An 18429-nucleotide genomic window follows, 5' to 3' on the forward strand; every position below is an offset into this window, starting at 1 on the left:
CTATATGGAAATAGTGGTGTGAATTAGTTCATCTAGCAATATGGCGGCTAACAGAAAGCCGAGTCCAGGAATGCCTGGATGTAATATGGACGTGACTGAGAGACCTGTGAGCTAAGGAGCTACGTGGGACAACCTCGCTACTGGGACATATAGCTGTGAAGTACGTCTTGTTTGTCACAGTATGTGAGCTCAGATGAGAGCAGCAGCAGCAGCTGAGATACAGCCATGGCTTTAGTTCAGGCTAGCCCTGTCACGATGTAACAGAAGAGATGAGGCATTAGAGGGAGAACAAAAACAAAGCTGGGGGGACATCAGGTCACGTGAAGTAAATTCAACTTTTATTCTTCTTTACAATACATGGATATGTGGATAAATTTTTCTTTTAAGAGCTTGCAACCCTGAGGCAATGTCTGTGGGTACATAATGTATAATGCAACAGCAAATGGAGTCTGAATGTGCAGGGACAATGGACTTAGAAACATAATTGAACATCGTGACGTTGCACACCGCTATGCTCTGTCTAGTCTCTTAACCCAACTATCTCAACTGTCCCGTGGTCTGCACACTGGACATCCTGCCTCTCCCTATGCTTTGTCATGTATAATGGCTTCCTTCTGACTAAAATGCAATAAGTTAACAGGATTTATATCTAGGGGGTCTTTATCTGGGGTATATATTGCCAGAGGTGTGCCCAATTTTGGACCACATAAAAACTTTGGCCCCAAAGGAAGCTGGCTGCCATCTGACTGTGGTAATCGTCAGGTTTCTTAGGGTCCCCTGGGGTCCACCACAGGACAAGTTTTCATGAGGGTATGGCACACTGGACAGAGACAGAACATCACTTCTGCTGGTTTTGGACCAGTGGATTTACTACCCCAGCTTTCAGGATGCATGGCCCATCTTGAGGAAGCAGGGCAACAGCGGGGTCTGCAGGCTGACTATGGGGCCAAGGTCCCAGAATAGAGACCACCACGCTGTTTCCTATTCTCACCCTAAAGGATGGGCACGGGCCTCTCGGGGTGAAAAGTTATTTTTGAACATTCCATTTTGCAAAGTGTTACAAACGATGGAGAGGGCGGATGCTTATGAGAAACTAAAGGTGAGCTCCTTCTGTTACACAGATTCCCATCTTCCCTCTGAGGAGAACATAAAAGTGTAAATAAACTGCAGACAAATGCCTATAACGGGACTTGAGCTGTAAGCAGAGGGCAACCTTTGCCCGGAGACAACCACCAAGCCTGGAAAGCGAATCTCACGAACTGGCCCCACTGGGACCCAATGACCCTGAGTCCCCGCTGTTCCCAAAATCAGCCTTTCCGAGGAATCTGCTCCACTGACATCATTTGTGTCGGAATTATTACAAAGATGAAGTGCATCTTGGCCTGGGGGAGGGCAGCGGCTCTCCCTGGTCCTACGGTCTGCCTGCCTGCCTGCCTGTCTCACTTGTCAGAACTCCTGCGAGGCCTGCGGAAGCTGGACACGTTCTCACTGAGGGCGTAGATCCTCCGAGAGAACTCCTCAAACTCCCCCAGCACCTGCTCATCACACTCCACCGCCACCGCGCTGTCCACCGGGATGCAGCTGAGCGCCTCCAGCTGGTCGCCTGAGGTGAAGCCCGTGGCTTCAAGCCCGATGATTTCCTCTGCTTGCTCCACTGCACAGCAGAGCTCAGCTGAGGGGGCCGGGTGGCACGGGCCTGGCAGCAGGGTGCCGGCAGGGCCAGCTTGCTCGCTGGGCAGTGCAGTGCCATTCACAGCTGCCGGGTGCCCAGGCAGGGCTTCCCCCTGCTCTTGGCCGGAGTCCGAGTTTCCGTGGTCCCCACTCACACTGCTGCCCAGGTCTGCTCCTGCTTTCTTGTGTTCTTTGGAGAAGTCCAGGGAGGTGTCCAGGGATGAGGACAGCGGGGCGACCTTCCTCTCAGAGTCTCCCGAGGTGGGCATGGCCACCCGGGGCTGTGTCAATGCAGAGTTGTAGCTGGGAGGGGGGGTTTTGTACTGGAGTCTCTCGTTCTCTGAGCTGGCCCGCTTGCGATGGACTTTATCTGGTGAAGGGATACCCGTAGAGAAGCCTCCATCTGCACCCCCAAACATGGAGCTTTGTCTCTTTGGAACAGGGATGGCATTGGAGATGTGATGTCTGTCACTAGAAGACAAACAAAAGTGAGAAGTAACTTTCTGCTTTGGAACTCAGATTACCTTCTGGGACCAGAAACTGGAAACAATATATTTTAGATTTGAGATTAAAAAACCAAAAACAAATACCCATGCAGAATTAGATTACTATCGATCTTAGATTGACATAGGAGTTATTGAAAGCAAGCAACACCACAAAGCCTGCAGGAGCTCACTTTGGTGACGTCCTTCTAGGAGGAAACAAATTTATTCAATATATTTAAGACGAGAGTACCCAAGGTAGGATGAGGGACAGAAAGCATGTCACTCGGGGAAGAGCTGAAGGCTCTGGTCAGACTGGGTCTACACAGGAGTGTGCGACGGGTCCAGCCATTCCTGTGAATGATGCCGGGCCCTGAGGGCTTCCGTTCTGACCGTGACTGTTCAATCCTATGAAAAGTGCTCATGCAAGATGAGTTGCCATGGTAACTTGCTGATGGATGGTCTTTCCAACACTCGGTACTCATCACCCAGTGTAAGAGAACCACACAGAGAGCATCAAGGGAACCCTTCTTCCCCTTTAATAAAACATTACCACAGGAAATGGCTTCTCTTTTACAAGCTGGTCACATGCGTTTTTATAATACTTGGTCTGCCGTGCCTACTTTGAGCCAGGAAAAATAATCATTGTCCAGCCACACCACACTTTAAGAGTTTCTTCAGTAACTTCATGTATATCATTTCAGTTGGGCCTTAGAAAGGCACTGTCAAGAAAGCAGAGCAAATCTGAAACAATAAATAACCATCAATGATGGGAGGAGCGCAGCAGACCATGAGCTACAGTCGCCAGCGTAGCCTGCAGGGAGCGCTGACTGTAGTTACAGCCACTGCTGTGTGGGTGAAATTAGCATCAACCCAGCTTTATAAGCAGATGGCACCAGGGCTGAGGGAGGCACAGACCCTTTGACTCTTGTCCTCCAGGGCAGGACATGCACGGAGGTTAAGGGGCTTGTCACTAGGTAGGACTGAAACCACAGACCAACTGGCTACTAGAGACACAGGCAGAGAGGGAGCCTCCAAGCTTCCAATCTTGCCAAAGGTCATTTCTAATTATTTTAGCAACACTACTTTCAAATTATAATGTCAGAATGTCAGTTAAGTGCTCTGACCAAAAAAAAAAAAAAAAAAAAAAAAAGGCACCAACAATGTCTCCTGTGCACACAGACAAGCCTGCAGTCAGATCACCGCTTGCCGCTCACCCCAGCTCACCTCTCCTTCTCTGGATTATGCTCTTTTGTTACTCACAAGGTGTCCCTCCACTGGCCTGACACATCTCACTCAGCCAGATCAGAGCTCGGTATCAGTGAGCTTCATAATAAGAAGTGGTCCCTGGGATATATATCAAACTGGGCAAGTGGCTGTTTGTGGTTCATAAGAAAAAGCAGAACCAACTTGAGCAAAGCCTGCTGGTCTCTGTTTTCAGTTACTGTGTTGTCAAGCCCACTGTGATTGGCTTAGTTAAGTCTTTTGGGCCAACCTCGTTTTACTCCGAATGGTCCTGCAGGGGACCAGAGAAGCACATCAGCCAGTCCCAGCAGCCCTCAGCCTGTTGACTCAGGATGGACAACATCAGGACAGAGAGCTGTAGGAGAGGTCACTGGGTGTAACCCCTGGCACTTCACAGCTTTTGGCTTTGAAGGGTAAGGGCCCTGATACCCTCTGTGGGGCCCTGGCACCCGGCCCCTCACTTCCATCTTTGCTCCTCTGTTGACCAAAGTAGGTGCAGGGAATGCATCCTGACACATCCAGCTGTGCACAGGGTAGGAACACATCCTATAGCCCTCACTGGTTTTTATCCCTCTCCTCAGCTCTCCTGGACTCTGCACAACAGGAAGTGATATGATTCTCCTCCCTGCACACCCTTCTGTTACATCCTTAGCCCCCAGAGCCCATGCCTCTGCCACGGGCGAAGGCAGGCTGGTGAGTGGGTTGGTTGAGGCTAATAACCACAGCTGTCCTAGACTCCGTCTGGGCCCAAAGCCCATGCTGCCATTATGTCCCAGTTCTACCAACCCTGTGTACATCCCAAGGCCAGCGGAACACGGCTGCACGCTATGCCACAGCGGGGCCTCACTAACTCAAAGCCTGGCTGTCTCCTCCTCTCTCCTGTGCGGGCAGACTTGGGTGTTTTCTGGCATCCTCTGTGACATTCTTCTCTGTATCACTCAGGTACTGGAGGAGCTCAGGGAATGAAAGCATCTGACATAAACTGGAAAATTATCAAAAAACATGTTCTCGTATAAACGGTAAGACAGAGCCAGATGTGAGGAAATGCATCTGTAGTCCTAGCACGTGGGAGGTCGAGGCAAGGGGATGGGCAGCCTCAGCTACAGAGGAAAACACTGTCAGTTATTCTGAGGATCTGCAAGGATGGCTACATCCCATGGCTTACTTTTTTAGCCAACTTCTGTCTTCTCCCTCTTAGTTTTGAGTTATGTGAAATGGAAAACTTTTGAAAGATTTAAATATTAAAGTCTTTCACACAATTTAAAAAAGAAGTACAAAAACGGTATTTCTTGCTGACTGGGCTACCGGTATGAACCCACATCACTAAGCACCGACCGAGTGGAGAGCTGCAGGGTTTTCAGGCCTCTGGGAGCAGGATGTGGGCTGCTTGTGTCCCTCCTGTGACCCAGGTCTCACACTGACCTGCTCTTTTAAACTGCTGCCCTAAGGACTGCGTGTGGCGGCACTAGGTTTTGTTCTGTGAGCTCAGGGCATTTAACTATTAGGAGTCTCGGGCATGGAGTCTCGGGCACGGAGTCTCAGGCATGGTGTCTCGGGCATGGTATGCTTCAGATGTGAACTTCAGATGTGAACTTTGCAAGATTAAAGTTTGTCAGTCAGAATGGGCTTTTTTACATTCAGAATCTTAGTGATATTCCAGACTTTTAAGGCAGCTGAGCTCTGAGTAGCTACAGCATGACATGATGACATTAAAATTATACATTAACGATACATGCATTTTTAATTATCACAGTAATTTATACTCATAGGAAAACAACATAAATATAAACTACATATAAAAAACCCTACCATAAGCTATTACCCATCAAGTAACCACTATTAATTTTGGATGTTTTCCTTTTAAACCTCAATTTTATGTATGTTTAATTAAAAAAAACCCACATAATTCTGTATCCTGCTGTCATATGTTATTAAAATCTCTGGGTAAATATCATTTTAAAAGGCTGCTTTAATGAATGGAATGTTGTAATTTATTTAATTATTCCCTCAATTTTAGGATGTTTCTAAACTTTTTACTGTTAGAAAACAAACGGCTGTTCATATCTCAGGCTGATGATCTGAGTTGGATCCTGGGATCCACAGGGTTTGGTGGTGGTGGTGAGGGGGGCAACTTAGAAAACTTGCCCAATAAGTAAATAGCAGTAAAAAGAGCAGAAATCAGAAATACTAATAACTGACTAAAAATACAGATAATCAGGGTTTATTTAAGGTACTTTTTGTCTGATTATAGTCTTACTTCATGACTACTTTATCTGATTGAAGAGTCTGAAACTCAGGTTTACTAATTGTGACCAATTTTTAAATGCTATTGACAATTTGCTTATAGAGTGAAAATTGTACATTATGTAAACTGTGATTAAAAAGAATTTCTACACTTAAACTCATAACACAAACACACACACACCCACCCACCCACCCACCCACCCACCCAAGAGGCTTGTGGATACAGCTCAGGGACAAGGGCATTCAAGCTTAACATGGGGCATGGGTGAAGCCCTGGGTTCGACCTGCCGAGTCCCCAGTGGGACAAAGGCATGGGGGAGGGAAACAAAACCTGCCCACAGCTCTTCCTGACAGCCAGCCCTGCTAAGGGCCCTGGGAGCTCTGAGCCCTAGACTTGAGGTGCAGAGTCTGAGGTTCAGGTAAGCTGAATGGGTCCACCCCCTCTCCTTAGTCCCTTGCCCTGAGAGATCGAGTCTTCTGGCTTGCTATGTGTTCAGACTAGAAACACTGTACCTGGGGTTTAATGCTACAATTAGAATTTATTAAAACAAACCAATAAACCAGTTATCCTAATTGCAGATTTATTGGGCATAGTTTAGTGGGAAAACCCAAAGGCAGAGCCTGTTGAACAGCCTGGTCAGGGGCAGCTGAGTGACCGAACACTAGCCGATAGACAGAAAGGACTTCCCAGCAGCATGGGAAGGAGCCAAGTGGTGTGGAGTTTAAAGGTCAAAGAGGGCATCCTGGTTAGGTTTGCATTTTCCTAGATGAAGGTGGTGGCTGCCTTTCTCACTGTGGGAGCCCACAGCTATCCAAGCCAGTCACCTTCCCTGGTCCTTACAGCTTTATCCAAAGACGGTTCTCTAAAGAAAAGATGTTCAAAGGCCTGCACTCCACTCCCAGTGCAGTTTGACTGTCCCTCTATTTGGGGTTACAACTTCCCCATTTATTGGTTACTTGACCAGAGACAGTTTTTCCCTTTGTATAATAGATCATCTGACCTTGCTTAAGACTAACTACTTAAAATCGTTGGCTAAGCAGGGGGGACATGTCTATAATCCAGCCCTTGGGAGATGGAGGTAGAAGGACCAGGCGACACAGCAAATTTGAGACATGCTCTCAAACTCCCGACTAAAACAAAACAGAAACCAACAAAATAAGGCATCAAGGTGGTTGTGAGGGTAAGAGAGTTGGGGGGAAAAATACTGAATCAGTGAACAGAATTGGCCTGCGGTGAGCCAGCAGTGTCTTCCCTCTTGAAGTATGAGGTGAAGAAAGCTTTGAATAAAGGAGAAATGCTTAAAATGCCCTATTTAGATGATCTACCAGCTGCTCAGGGACCACAAGAACTTCCCAGAATCCTTTGGGGTCTACATTCCAATTGTCCCTGAACCCCTAAAGCCTCATTTTTCTCTATATATTTAGCTCATGGAGAGATTTTTTTTTTTTTTTTTTTTTTGTAAAAAGGAAACCTCTATTTCCCTGACCTAAGTCAAGAAGACCATGGGCAGAAACTTAATAGCCTGTACGTGAACCCGTGGTGCCACCAGCCTGTAACAGGGCAGAGCCCAGTTTGACTCTACCATCCTTGGCCTACCACCTCTCCACACCCTGTTTGTGACTGAAGCCAGATGCTCCTTTGAAGAGAAGTGGTTAGGAGAGAAAACCTCCAGTGGAAAGGTCTATCCCAGAGGTGATTCTCGACATCTGACACCTTCTACTTGCCTCTGGCCCTGTGTAAACTGGTTACAGCAGTGCGTGGCTGGCTATGGTGGGTGGCATAGGCATGTAAGCCCAGCGCTTGGTAGACAGAGGCAGGAGGATTAGGAGCTTAAGGTCATACTCAGCAGCATACTTACTGAGTTCAAGGCCTGCCTGGGATACACAAGACCTTGCATCGAAATACTTCCGCCACCAACAGGGGCTGGAAAGATAGCTCAGTGGTTAGAACGCTTGGTATTCTTCAAGAGGAGCAGAGGGTTCAGTTCTGAGCACCCGTGCTGGAAAGCTCACAACAGCCTGTAACTATAGCTCCAGGGGCTCCACGCTCTTTCCTGACATCTTCGGGCGCTCACTGTGTTATCTTAAAAGACACAGGAGGACTGGCCATGAGCAAGAGGCTAGCTAGCCTGGGATGGCATTAGTGAGTTCCAGGTCAGCTAGGGCTATACAGTGACTCTAAAAACAAAACAAAACAAAACAAAACAAAACAAACAAGCACATCACCCAGCAAACCAAAACCAAATAGAAGGATTAAACGAGGAGTTAAGGAAAAACTGTGTACAACGAACAGGTAGTCACCAAGTCACCGCTCAGAAGGCTAACACTGTGAGGTGCTATGTGTAAGCCCCCTTTAGCAGCTTTACACGACACCACATATCTATACAATATCACACAGCAAACAGCACCCCCACTTACATAAGAAGAAATTGCCACATGGAGGTCAGGAACTTGACCAAAGTCACAGGGCCACAGGTAGAGATCTGAGCTTACAGAAGCCTGAGTAGTGAGAATGGCTGGCTCCCACCTCTGTCTTGGCTCCCAGAGGTCCTTGCTGTCAGCAAAGTGCCACCACTTGCTCATATTCCCCTTGAGGGGAGGCCAGTGAGTGGGTAGCACCCAAATCTTTCCTTCCTAGAGCCCTGTATGCTGTGAGGGGTTCTCACACCAATTACAATTCAGAAGTTAATTTGGCCAGGAAGCCATATAAAATATGGAGGGAGACAGAAAAATGGAACAAAGAAAACCCATGAAAAGTTACTACATCAAGAGAGTTCATGAAGCTGGGCTGACTTTATTTTCGGATGACTCCTCCCATTCTCTTTCAGATCCACAGAGGAATGTTTTATCTGTCTACAGCAGGGACTCTCCCTGTTGCATCGTGGGGGAAACTACAGCTCTCAGCTCAGATACGTTTTCCCCTCTGCAATGTTTCCTCCGAGGAACATTATCAGATCACAGCTGGTCAAAACACTAAATCCTGATTCTCAAGATTCTAGCCAAAATCTACAGCTACAACTCAGGAATAGGGATGCTCAGAAAGAAAGGGGGTTGGGGATAGGGTGGAAGAGGAGGAGAGGGAGGAGGAGGAGGGAGAACTTTTAGATAACATTCGATCTTCTCCCCCCTCCTTGCAGCAGGCGCAGCCTCTCGCTCTATCTGGCGGTGTTTAGGTTGGGGTCCAGCCATCAGGTTTGAAGCTGTAGGCCCTGCTCTGCGCCAATATCATGTCAACTGTGCTAAAAAGCAATAATCGTTTCTCACCTTCTAAAAGATTACTGCTAAAATAATGCAGAGTAATGACAGGGCTGTGCCCGGCGCCAAAAGCAGGTCGCCAAGGCGAGGCTGAGGTAGGATTACGTCTTTTTGGCAGCTAAGAAATTATGACATAAAGTTAGTTTAAAACAAAACAAAACAACCTCCATACATTAGACTGCTATTCTCTTTTCAAAACATAGCCAAGGGTGGGATTTATCTTTCTCCCTTCCCGCTCTCTGATCAAGTGGAAGTCGGGGCCTCTGTGGAAGCCAAATTTAACAGCTAGATCTTATCTCCCTGGAGAGAGAGTAGGGTTAACAGTGTTAAGCAGGGGTCTCCTGCCTACAGGCGAGGGTCTAAGGACCTCTCACCATTACCAGATAAGTGTAAGTGCTTAATCTTTGCCCTGGATGCTAACAAAAACTCCAAACAAAATAAAAATAGAAACAATCGTGAGCTCAAAGCACAGGCTGAAATGTGTGTCAGTGGCCACCTTTCCCCTGGGCTCTGTTTAGAAGGATTTCTGCCAAAGCCTGACGAAAATAAGCAAACAGTATAAAAAGGCAGAGCCGAACAAGGAGCCTTTAGATGGTTTCAACTGAGCAGTGATGGAAAGATGGATCTGGGGAAGACAGAGCCCACAGGCAGAGAACAAAATAAGCAGCTGAGGCAACCAGATCCCCAGGATGTGACGGGGTGGCCGGCCACCAAGCATCCCAGCCCGGGCAGCGGGAGCCAGTTTAAGGGAGTAGGCCCTGCTCAGGCTAGGGACAGTGGTGGAGAGCATCCTGCCCAAGCCCCTCCTCAAAGCTGAACTCCTGGGATGGAAACACACAAAGATTGTCCATGGGCCATGGGGAGGTCCTGGGATGGGTCAAGTCAGCTCCATCGCCCATCAACTTTCATGTTAGGACATCAGGACAAATTAATATGCTGAAATTTCAGTCAGGCATCGGACATTCAGGGGACTATAAAATGGTCTGCAGGAATAGACATAGCCCATCTTGATGTCATTTATGTGGTGTGTAAGTAACGTCCTCCAAGAGCACTGAAAGGGGTCCAGGAATGGCAGCTGGAGGCCCTGTGCCGTGTCCGCACAGCACTCGAGACCTGGGAATAGTAAACTGTTTATGCTGAAATCCGGGAGAGGGGAGCCCTCTGCCATTTGCCAGGGAAGCCAGGGGAACAGCAATCTCACAGAACCCAGCCACAGAAGGACCCGGCAGGGAAATTACAGCCCTGGCCTGAGAATGCTCTCAAAATTTAAAACCAGCCTTGCAAAGGAGCTAAAGGAAGCGTGAGACTCCAGAGGCCAATGACAGAAACTGTGAAATGAAGGTTTTGAAAGATATGCTAACGCTGAGCTGCCATCAAGTTTCTAATAAACCCTGACATGATCTAAACTACAGGACTCAGCTGCCTGTTGCTCTAAAAGAAAACCAGATCACTCTTGCCACCACAGAGAGGGGTGCTGTGGCCTTGGGCAGGATCCCCTGAGTTATAGTTGGTCCCCAGTTAATCACTGCTCCCCCCACAGCAGACTGAGCACTCTAGGGGTCCTTTGGGGTCCACTGAACTACTGAAGGGGGCAGCACAAATGCTTAGTAGCAGGATGATGAGCCAACACATTTACTCAACCTTGAGTATACACTGAGTATCTACTACACACAGGCAAGGCTCTAGACTTGGGATCTAACAGCAATGGATAAAGCCACACTTCTGCTCTTATGGGGCTTAGAGCTAGTGGGAGGGTCAGGCATGCGCCATAGAACCCAAGACACAAATGTAAAATGACTACCTCAGACATGTACCATGTAGGTGTGAACACAGGATAAGAGTCCATGATAGAGAAATAAACTGAAAAAGGTCAAGGTCTTCAGGGTGGATAGACATTTTCACTAGCTGCAGACCAGAAGAGGGCGCCAGATCTACTAGGGCTGGGGTTCTAGGTGGTTGTGAGCCACCATCTGTACCTGGGAGTGCTGGGACTAGAACCCAGGTCCTCTGGAGAACAGCAAGTGCTCTTAGCTTGTGAGCCATCTCTCTAGCCCAGACCTTTTCTTTTTTTTTGTAAGCTGATTTTTCTCACATATCTGTTACAGTAACAGCTGCCCGGCACAACCTGTTTTAGGCAAGGATCTCCACTCCCACCCCTCAGCACACAGTGACGGATCTGGGGAAGCAGCTGCAGATGGGAAGCAGGAAGGGCTGAGTGGCTGCAGAGACTGCAGGCTGTGCAGTGGAGGGGAGAGGGGAGACTGGCAAGGCCTGCTGGGCTGCATGTGGGCAGGGAAGGAGGAGGCATGGTGGCTAAGAAGCTAAATGTGCTGAACAGAGAATACGGGCACACCACAGGCTTATGGCTCCAGCAACAGAGTTACAGAAGCAAGCATGGGCAGAGCGTGCTGTGCGGAAGCATTAAGAACAAGGTGAGGCAGAAGGGGGCCTAAGTCTGCACCTCTAGGAGCAGAACCCTGGTTTGTCATCTTTTTGCTTTGGCTGTACTGGGGATTGTGTGTGGAAGGTAAATGTTCTACTCCTGAGCTCTAGCCCCAGCCCAACTCTAGATTTATAATGAAGTTGAAGATGGCGAGTCTACGATGAGGCGAGGGTGCAGCCTGTGGGCCGGTGGATGAAAACAGCAGGCAGTAACGTCAGGATCTCCTTGCTGGAGCAGCAGGTGGAGGGTCCTGCGTGTGGAGCACACGTTATTCTAAACAGTGTGAGAGGCTCTTTTGGATGAGGATTAAAGCTGGATTCCACACTGGCTCTGTTCACATCTTAGTGGTCTGACGGCTATGTCATCTGTGAGTGAGTTTGTCCCTCAGGCCCTTGACTTCTCCATTTGTAAGTTGGGAAAGTATAAGTCTGGACTCCCAGGGGTGTTGGGAGGGTGACCTCTGGCTAGCTGCAAGGATATACCTCAAGTACTCACTCACTGGAGAACTGCTGTACAGCAGCACAGAGAAGGACCTCAGCAGAAGCCCACACGCTGACAATCTAGGAACTGTATTCTGAGCTGAGCTTAAACCCAGGGATTAATGATCAGTGGTCATTTTGGGGTTGGGTTAGCAAAGAGCTTATCAGTAAGCCTTCTTGAAATTATGAGCTCTGGAGACAGCTATCTGCTAGTCCTTGTTAGCATGTGTTAAAGGAGGCCTCCTGAAAAATAGCGACCTTTCGAGTGACTTCTCTGTGAATTCTCTTCCCATTCAGTTAAACATAACCACCCTCAAAAACCGGACCCAAGTGCCACTTCTTTCTCGGAAGCTCCTCTGACCATGCCCATCTGAGCAATCTCTTGGCCACACCCCAACTGTAGAACTTCTGTCGCCTAGCTTTGCACTAGTATTCCAACATGCATTTCCAACAGACATCTCAGAACCCGTGTCTGCTACTTGTCAGCCCGTGAGGCTCTGGAATAAAGAGATGTATAGAGAATGTCCCTATCATTACCAGGTTTCCTGTAGCCAGAGAATAAAGTAATAAACATACCACCTCAGTGTGTGCTATGCACCTGACAATGAGAAGGGAGCTAGCTGGACGCTTCTGCAGAAGAGGCTCTATCTAATGGGCACCTTGGAGAATGTTAATCGGTGAAAGAAGGGAGGGAAGGAGAACATGAGAGTGAGAGCATGGATATATGTCTGTCTGTCTGTCTCTCTCGGAGGGCAGGACGCTAGAGAAGGAAGGGTGTTTAAGACTGAATAACATGCAACCTGTGTGTATCCAGGCCTTATATATAAAGCAAACCGTACGTGGGGTACCTAGCATTCTGCTTGAGCTCCAACTTTCTACTTTGCGATTTACCTCTGTATGAAGCTCACAGTGCATACAGTAACATGTACCTGGGCCTTTCAATACAGCTGTTCCGAGTTGAGGTACGGCAATTAAGACATGCTAGATGTAAAGGAAGCTAACTATCTTGTTAGTCATTGTAAGGGTCTAGAGCAAGGACTCAGTGGTTAAGAGCACTTGTTGCCCTTTCAGAGGACTGGGTTTGGTTCCTAGTATTTACATGGCTGCTTAGAACGCTGTAACTCCAGTTGTAGGGGACCCAATGCCCTCTTCTGGTCTCTCTGCAGGAACAAGGACATATGGTGCACATAAGTATGCATATAGCCATGTAAATAAAGAAATCTTAAAAAAATAATTTTAAAGTAGTGAGTGTATGTTGGTATTATTTTAGCTAGATAATATAATTTGCATCTTATCTGAGTTAAATCAAATATATTATTAATCATTAACTCACCTGTTTCCTTTTGCCTGATAAAATGTAGCTAACTGCTGCCTGCATTTGCTGCTCACGCGGCTACTGAGCCCTGACACAGACACAGAGGCCTTGAAAACTGGCTGTCCTGACAGTGTTTCCATCTCGGTATTTGGCGGCTACTTTTCATATCGTCTACATGTATTGAGTAGATATTACTTTATAACCAGGAGGAGCAAACAGAAATAAGACATAAACATGAAAAGCAAACATCTTCAATCTGGATCAGACTTGCTGGCAGAGGAGAAAGCAGCCCCAGTGAACAAAAAGCTGTCCCCGGCCAAAGGTCTGAGCACAAAGGATGCTGGACAGCTGTTCCCCATCCTGACTGAAGGCAGAAGAAAGCGGAAGTGGGTGTTAACCGCAGGAGGGGGGCTGTAAGTTAAATATAGGGAAGAATTTCCTGAAGTGAGGGTGTTTAAACTCTGGAATGAGTTATGGAAGGAGCCTGCCTCCCCCCAAGGTCTTTTAAAGTCCCACAGATGCCCATATGCCTTGTGTGCTCCAGTCTGAGGTAGGGAGATGGTCCATCAAGGCCATCTCGAGAGTAAATAACCCCAGTAAAGCTTCCTTTCTCATTACCTTTCTACCAGGCGCCACCCTTGGTATTCGGATGCCAGCCTGAGGACCACACTCTCAAAAGCAGGCCTTAAGTAGTACTCCTGAGACTTCAAAGACAATGCCACTTGATCTAAATTTAAAGACTATCGTCAGCTAGCTGTGGTTTTAAGTCCCTTGAAGGTTACCTGCCAGAGCCCAGCTCTGAATCTGGCACAGGCATGACTAAGGGAAAGGATGAGGGAAGATGCTGTAAGATGGGAGGCTCCCAAGCTCTGACTGCGGTTGTGTAGTGGTGAGTTTGAATGCACTGTTGCTTACTGTAGACAGACGTTTACTGAAACAGCCATGCCTAAGTGTGCCAACCTGTCACCTCAGCCCTTGGTGGCGGGGAGGTGGAGGCCAAGAATTTAAGGCCAGCTTTGGCTACACCAGACCGGTGTCAAAGAACAAACAAATACCCACCCTAAGTTCCAGAGTTCTTGGGTAAGGACCTTTTCCTACTATTTCTACTTAAAGCTGTTGAGCTCCATTCTCTTTCTTTGTAAAAGAAAACAAGACTGCAGCATGTGGGGCAAGGGCAGGGGGATTTCTCAAAGCTAAGACTAGACTGTCTTTCCCTGCCTTCCCTGCCACCACTGCTGGGGTTAGAGGGGGTTGGGAAGGAAGAGTGGATGAGGAGTAGGGCAGATGAGGAGCTCAGAGAATGAGGAGCAGGGAGAATGAGGAGCAGGGAAGATGAGGAGCACGAAGGATGAGGAGCAGGGCAGAGGAGGAGCAGGGAGGATGAGGAGCATGGAGGATGAGGAGCATGGAGGATGAGGAACATGGAGAATGAGGAGCATGGAGGATGAGGAACACAAAGGATGAGGAGCACGAAGGATGAGGAGCATGAAGGATGAGGAGCAGGGCAGAGGAGGAGCAGGGAAGATGAGGAGCACGGAGGATGAGGAGCAGGGAAGATGAGGAGCATGGAGAATGAGGAGCACAGAGGATGAGGAGCATGCACAGCAAGGGTGTGGAGAGAAGAGAAGAGCTCCTTACCTATGGAGCCACAGCTTCTGTGAGAGACTACTGTGTGAGAATGTCCTGCAAGGCATGCCTTTCAAAACATTCAATTTGTCATGGCTACTGTGGACTAGAAGCTAAACCAACGTGACCTAGGCCCAGGCAGGTCTTTAAAATCCCCTTCATCTCTTGCACTGTACAAGATGCATAGGAGAAACTTGAATTGTCAAATGCATGAAAATTTACTCCATTGATTTTTTTTTTTATTATTTTCTTACTCCATTGTTTTTTAAAATTTAATTTTATTTGTGTATATGTGCATAAGTGAGTGCAGTACCTACAGAGGCCAGAAGAGGGCATCAGACCCCCTGGAGTTGGCTGGCGTTACTGACACTCGTGAGTTGCCCAGTTTGGGTGCTGGCAGCTTTACTTGCCACTTTTGGAAGAGTGGCAAACACTCTTAACTCCCGAGCCCTCTCTCCGGCCCAACTTATTATTTTATATAGTTCTTTTTGGTTTATAACCCCTTTGGCAGATATACCTCATTTGTTTTACATATCTATGCTTGGGAAACAGGACTGGTTCTATTAATATCAATAAAAATAACTTGATATTTAAAAAAATCATGAAATTTAAGTGATACAGCAGAAACCAACATTCATGCCTTTTGATCCCCAAACTGGGTTCTTTCTCTGTTGTATCACATTCTCTTGCATGAAGGTGATGGTGAATTTATGAATGCTTTATGAGCAGAAAAAGTAAAATTTAGAATAAAAATTTCCTTAATAAAGCACAACAGAGGGCTTTGAAATGATGTTTTTGTCAAGTCTTCAAGAGCCGCAGTGTTCACGGAAGACAAAGACTGCAGGCGAGTACGCATGCACAAGCCCCGGGATGCTCTGCACCCTGGGTTCTCTTCCTGCTTCTTAGCCACAGAGCAGGGACTGAACAGAGGCTGGATTCCAGCATTCCAGTTCTCATGGGTTTTACAAAGCTTTATGAGGTACCTGGGCAAGCTTCGTCCAGAACACTGCCAGCCTTGCTATGTATCATTCTAGAAGACTCTAGATTTGACTTTGGGGGTGCCCTCAGGAAGGTAACGGGTGTCAGGATAACAGTGCATAGAATCAGAGGGATGGAGAGGCAGAGGAGACATCAGCACGCATGTGACAAGGACTGTCCTCCATGGCTGTCATGTGATTCTGGCAAGTCAACCGTGAGCTTCAGTTTTCTGAGCTGAGAACTGCGATGGATCGTTATTGCTCTCGGCTCTCTCAGGATACATACAGAGAGATTTTTAAGTAAATGGATTTTTAAATAGTAAGAATGTAGAAGCTACCAATATGTAACGGTAAACAGATTGCAGGGTGCTTTTCTCTGGGTCTGCAGAAACGTTTAGTTATAGTTAACATTTGATACTATAACATTTGATACTATAGTTATCAATTTGATATAGTTAACATTTGATACTAAACACAAGAAGAACATGAATACCTATTTGTAAGAGAAACATGGACTTTAAAAAACCAAAATACCTGTAACAAAGAATGAATAAATTTAAAAACAGAGGTTATAACTATGACCTGCTACTCATTATCCATTCACACTAACTGCTAAGTGAGGCATGCAGGGTGCACCTTTATTTAAATCTCAATGGCACCACCATCAGCCAGGTCCTGTCACCCTCAGTTCTGCCTAGAGACTGAGGGTCAGAAGCCTTAGCATCAAACAGTCCATGCTCTTCCCACTTAACTGCGCTCTGCTGTCCTCTGGCAATGCTTTTCACCTGTGGGTCATGACTCCTCTGGGGGCGACCAGCCCTTTCACAGGGGCTGCCCACGACCATCAAGAAACACTGATATTTATATTTCATAATATTTATGAAGTAGCATTTTATGGCTGAGGGTTACTACAACAGGAGAAATTGTATTCAAGTGTTGCTGCAGCATCAGGAAGGTTAGAGCCACTGTCTTAAACAAGTTTCCTCACCCAAGTCCTTTGTGTGCTTCAAGCCTACTCCAACGTTAGATCCCCAAGGCAAGATCCATGCTCCTCAGACCAGCCAGTAAAGAACTCCTGGCCACATCAGGTAACTTCTGCCTCTCTGAGAGCATTTTATACTTTATTTTTGATTATTATCTGTTTGTATTTTCATCACTTTGATTAGACAAGTAGTGAGAATGCCCGTGAGTGTCCCACAGAAAGAAGACAGACACCTTGCATTCACTGCCCTGTGCCAGGCTGGGGTCTGCATCCAACTTACCTGTGTGGCCCCAGGATTACATTTAGTGGCTGAGGTGACTAAGCCACAGAGGGAATACACTTTTGTCCCACATCTGCCCTGTGCTTGGTGGTGAGGGCATGAAGTACGGCTTGGACTACACCTTAATCTGTGGGGACATCTACACAGGGCAGGGGTGGACTGTTCCAAGAGGTAGGAGACTTACTGCAGACATCCCTCTCCAGCTCTAGGTTGGGCAAATTGTCACATGGCAGTCACCAGCCCGGGATCGCAAGCACCTTCCTTCCTGATAACTTAGCCCTTGAAGCAGCTCTGAACATGCCCGTCGACTTGACTCTTACACCACTTTGTGGGAAGAGAACAGGAGAAAGGGATACACCGACAGCAGGCGGGTGACTTTAAGCAGAGCATTTGGGGATGGGGCTCTAAGCTGAAATTCTGCCAAACTGGCATCACCTGGCAGCTCTAGCTGGGTTCCTGACACTAGGAGGGGAAAACAGGGGTCACCTGGGAAAGAGCTGTGAGAAACCAGTGAGAAGCACACCCACACCACAGTGTGCAGGAAGACAAAGGGCCACTTTAGGACTGCTCAGGTGGAGGGTGACAACATTAGTTAAGAATTCTGTAATATACAAGAAAAAAGTCACTTCATTAAAAGAGCCTTTAATCACTGCCCTTTCTTTACAAAATCAAACAAAACAAGCTGTCATATAACCTGGATGCACCCATGAATCCTCCCTCCGCCAGCCTGCAATCCTCTACTCCGGCAGGCCAGACAGCAGCGCCTCCACAGGACCTGTCTGCCAGTGGCAACCACTGCACAAGTCTCCCCTAGGAGCTGCGTTTGTTTGGCCTTTGCCCTAAGGAACACAAGCTGGGGTAGGGTAGGGACCCCCAGTCTACAGAGGCTTAGGGAAATTCTTGGATTTCCTGAGGCTGAACCAGCTTGCTCCAGCTTTGTTTAGCTTGGGGAGCCCGGCCTGCTGTGGTGGTCTTGACTTGGAATTATTGGGAGTATTCACTTTCCCAGTACTGTGTCTTGAAAACAGTGGCCATTACTGCATGCTCCTGTTAACACACTGAGATGGCTGGCACGGATGGGCACCGGGCACCGGGTAACCATTATGTTCAGGGCTTAATGGTTTTGCTATGTCAGTGCCAGGAGACTGAGATTCTCCTTTAATGCTACAGGGTCACAGGTCAGTGACACTCACAGTCATTTCATTTCTCTGTGCCTTAGAATGAGTTGCTGAAAAGACAGTGTTGCAAGTGGGGAAGGGCAGGAGGAGGTCTTGAAGTGAGTATTTTGTGTAGATCGTCTGTAGGCGTCTCAGAAGGCCCTACTATCACAGCTGCAATAACTTACTGTACTCCTTCTATGTCTCTGTCTTTCTCTGTGTGTCTCTCTCTCATACACACACACACACAGACACACACACACACACACACAC

At 47.4% G+C, this 18429-nt stretch overlaps 1 protein-coding gene across 1 annotated transcript in view; it reads right to left on the minus strand.

Moving 5' to 3' along the window:
* Positions 1-321: 321 nt before the first annotated feature.
* Uvrag (UV radiation resistance associated) overlaps positions 322-18429 on the minus strand; it is a 267126-nt gene continuing 249018 nt past the window's right edge. The window contains exon 15 of the mRNA XM_021197047.1: positions 322-2142. Coding sequence (XP_021052706.1) covers positions 1440-2142 — 703 coding nt within the window. The 3' untranslated portion in view covers positions 322-1439. The remainder of the gene's footprint in view (positions 2143-18429) is intronic.

Source organism: Mus pahari, chromosome 1 (genome assembly GCF_900095145.1).
Source record: "Mus pahari chromosome 1, PAHARI_EIJ_v1.1, whole genome shotgun sequence".
NCBI lineage: Eukaryota > Metazoa > Chordata > Mammalia > Rodentia > Muridae > Mus > Mus pahari.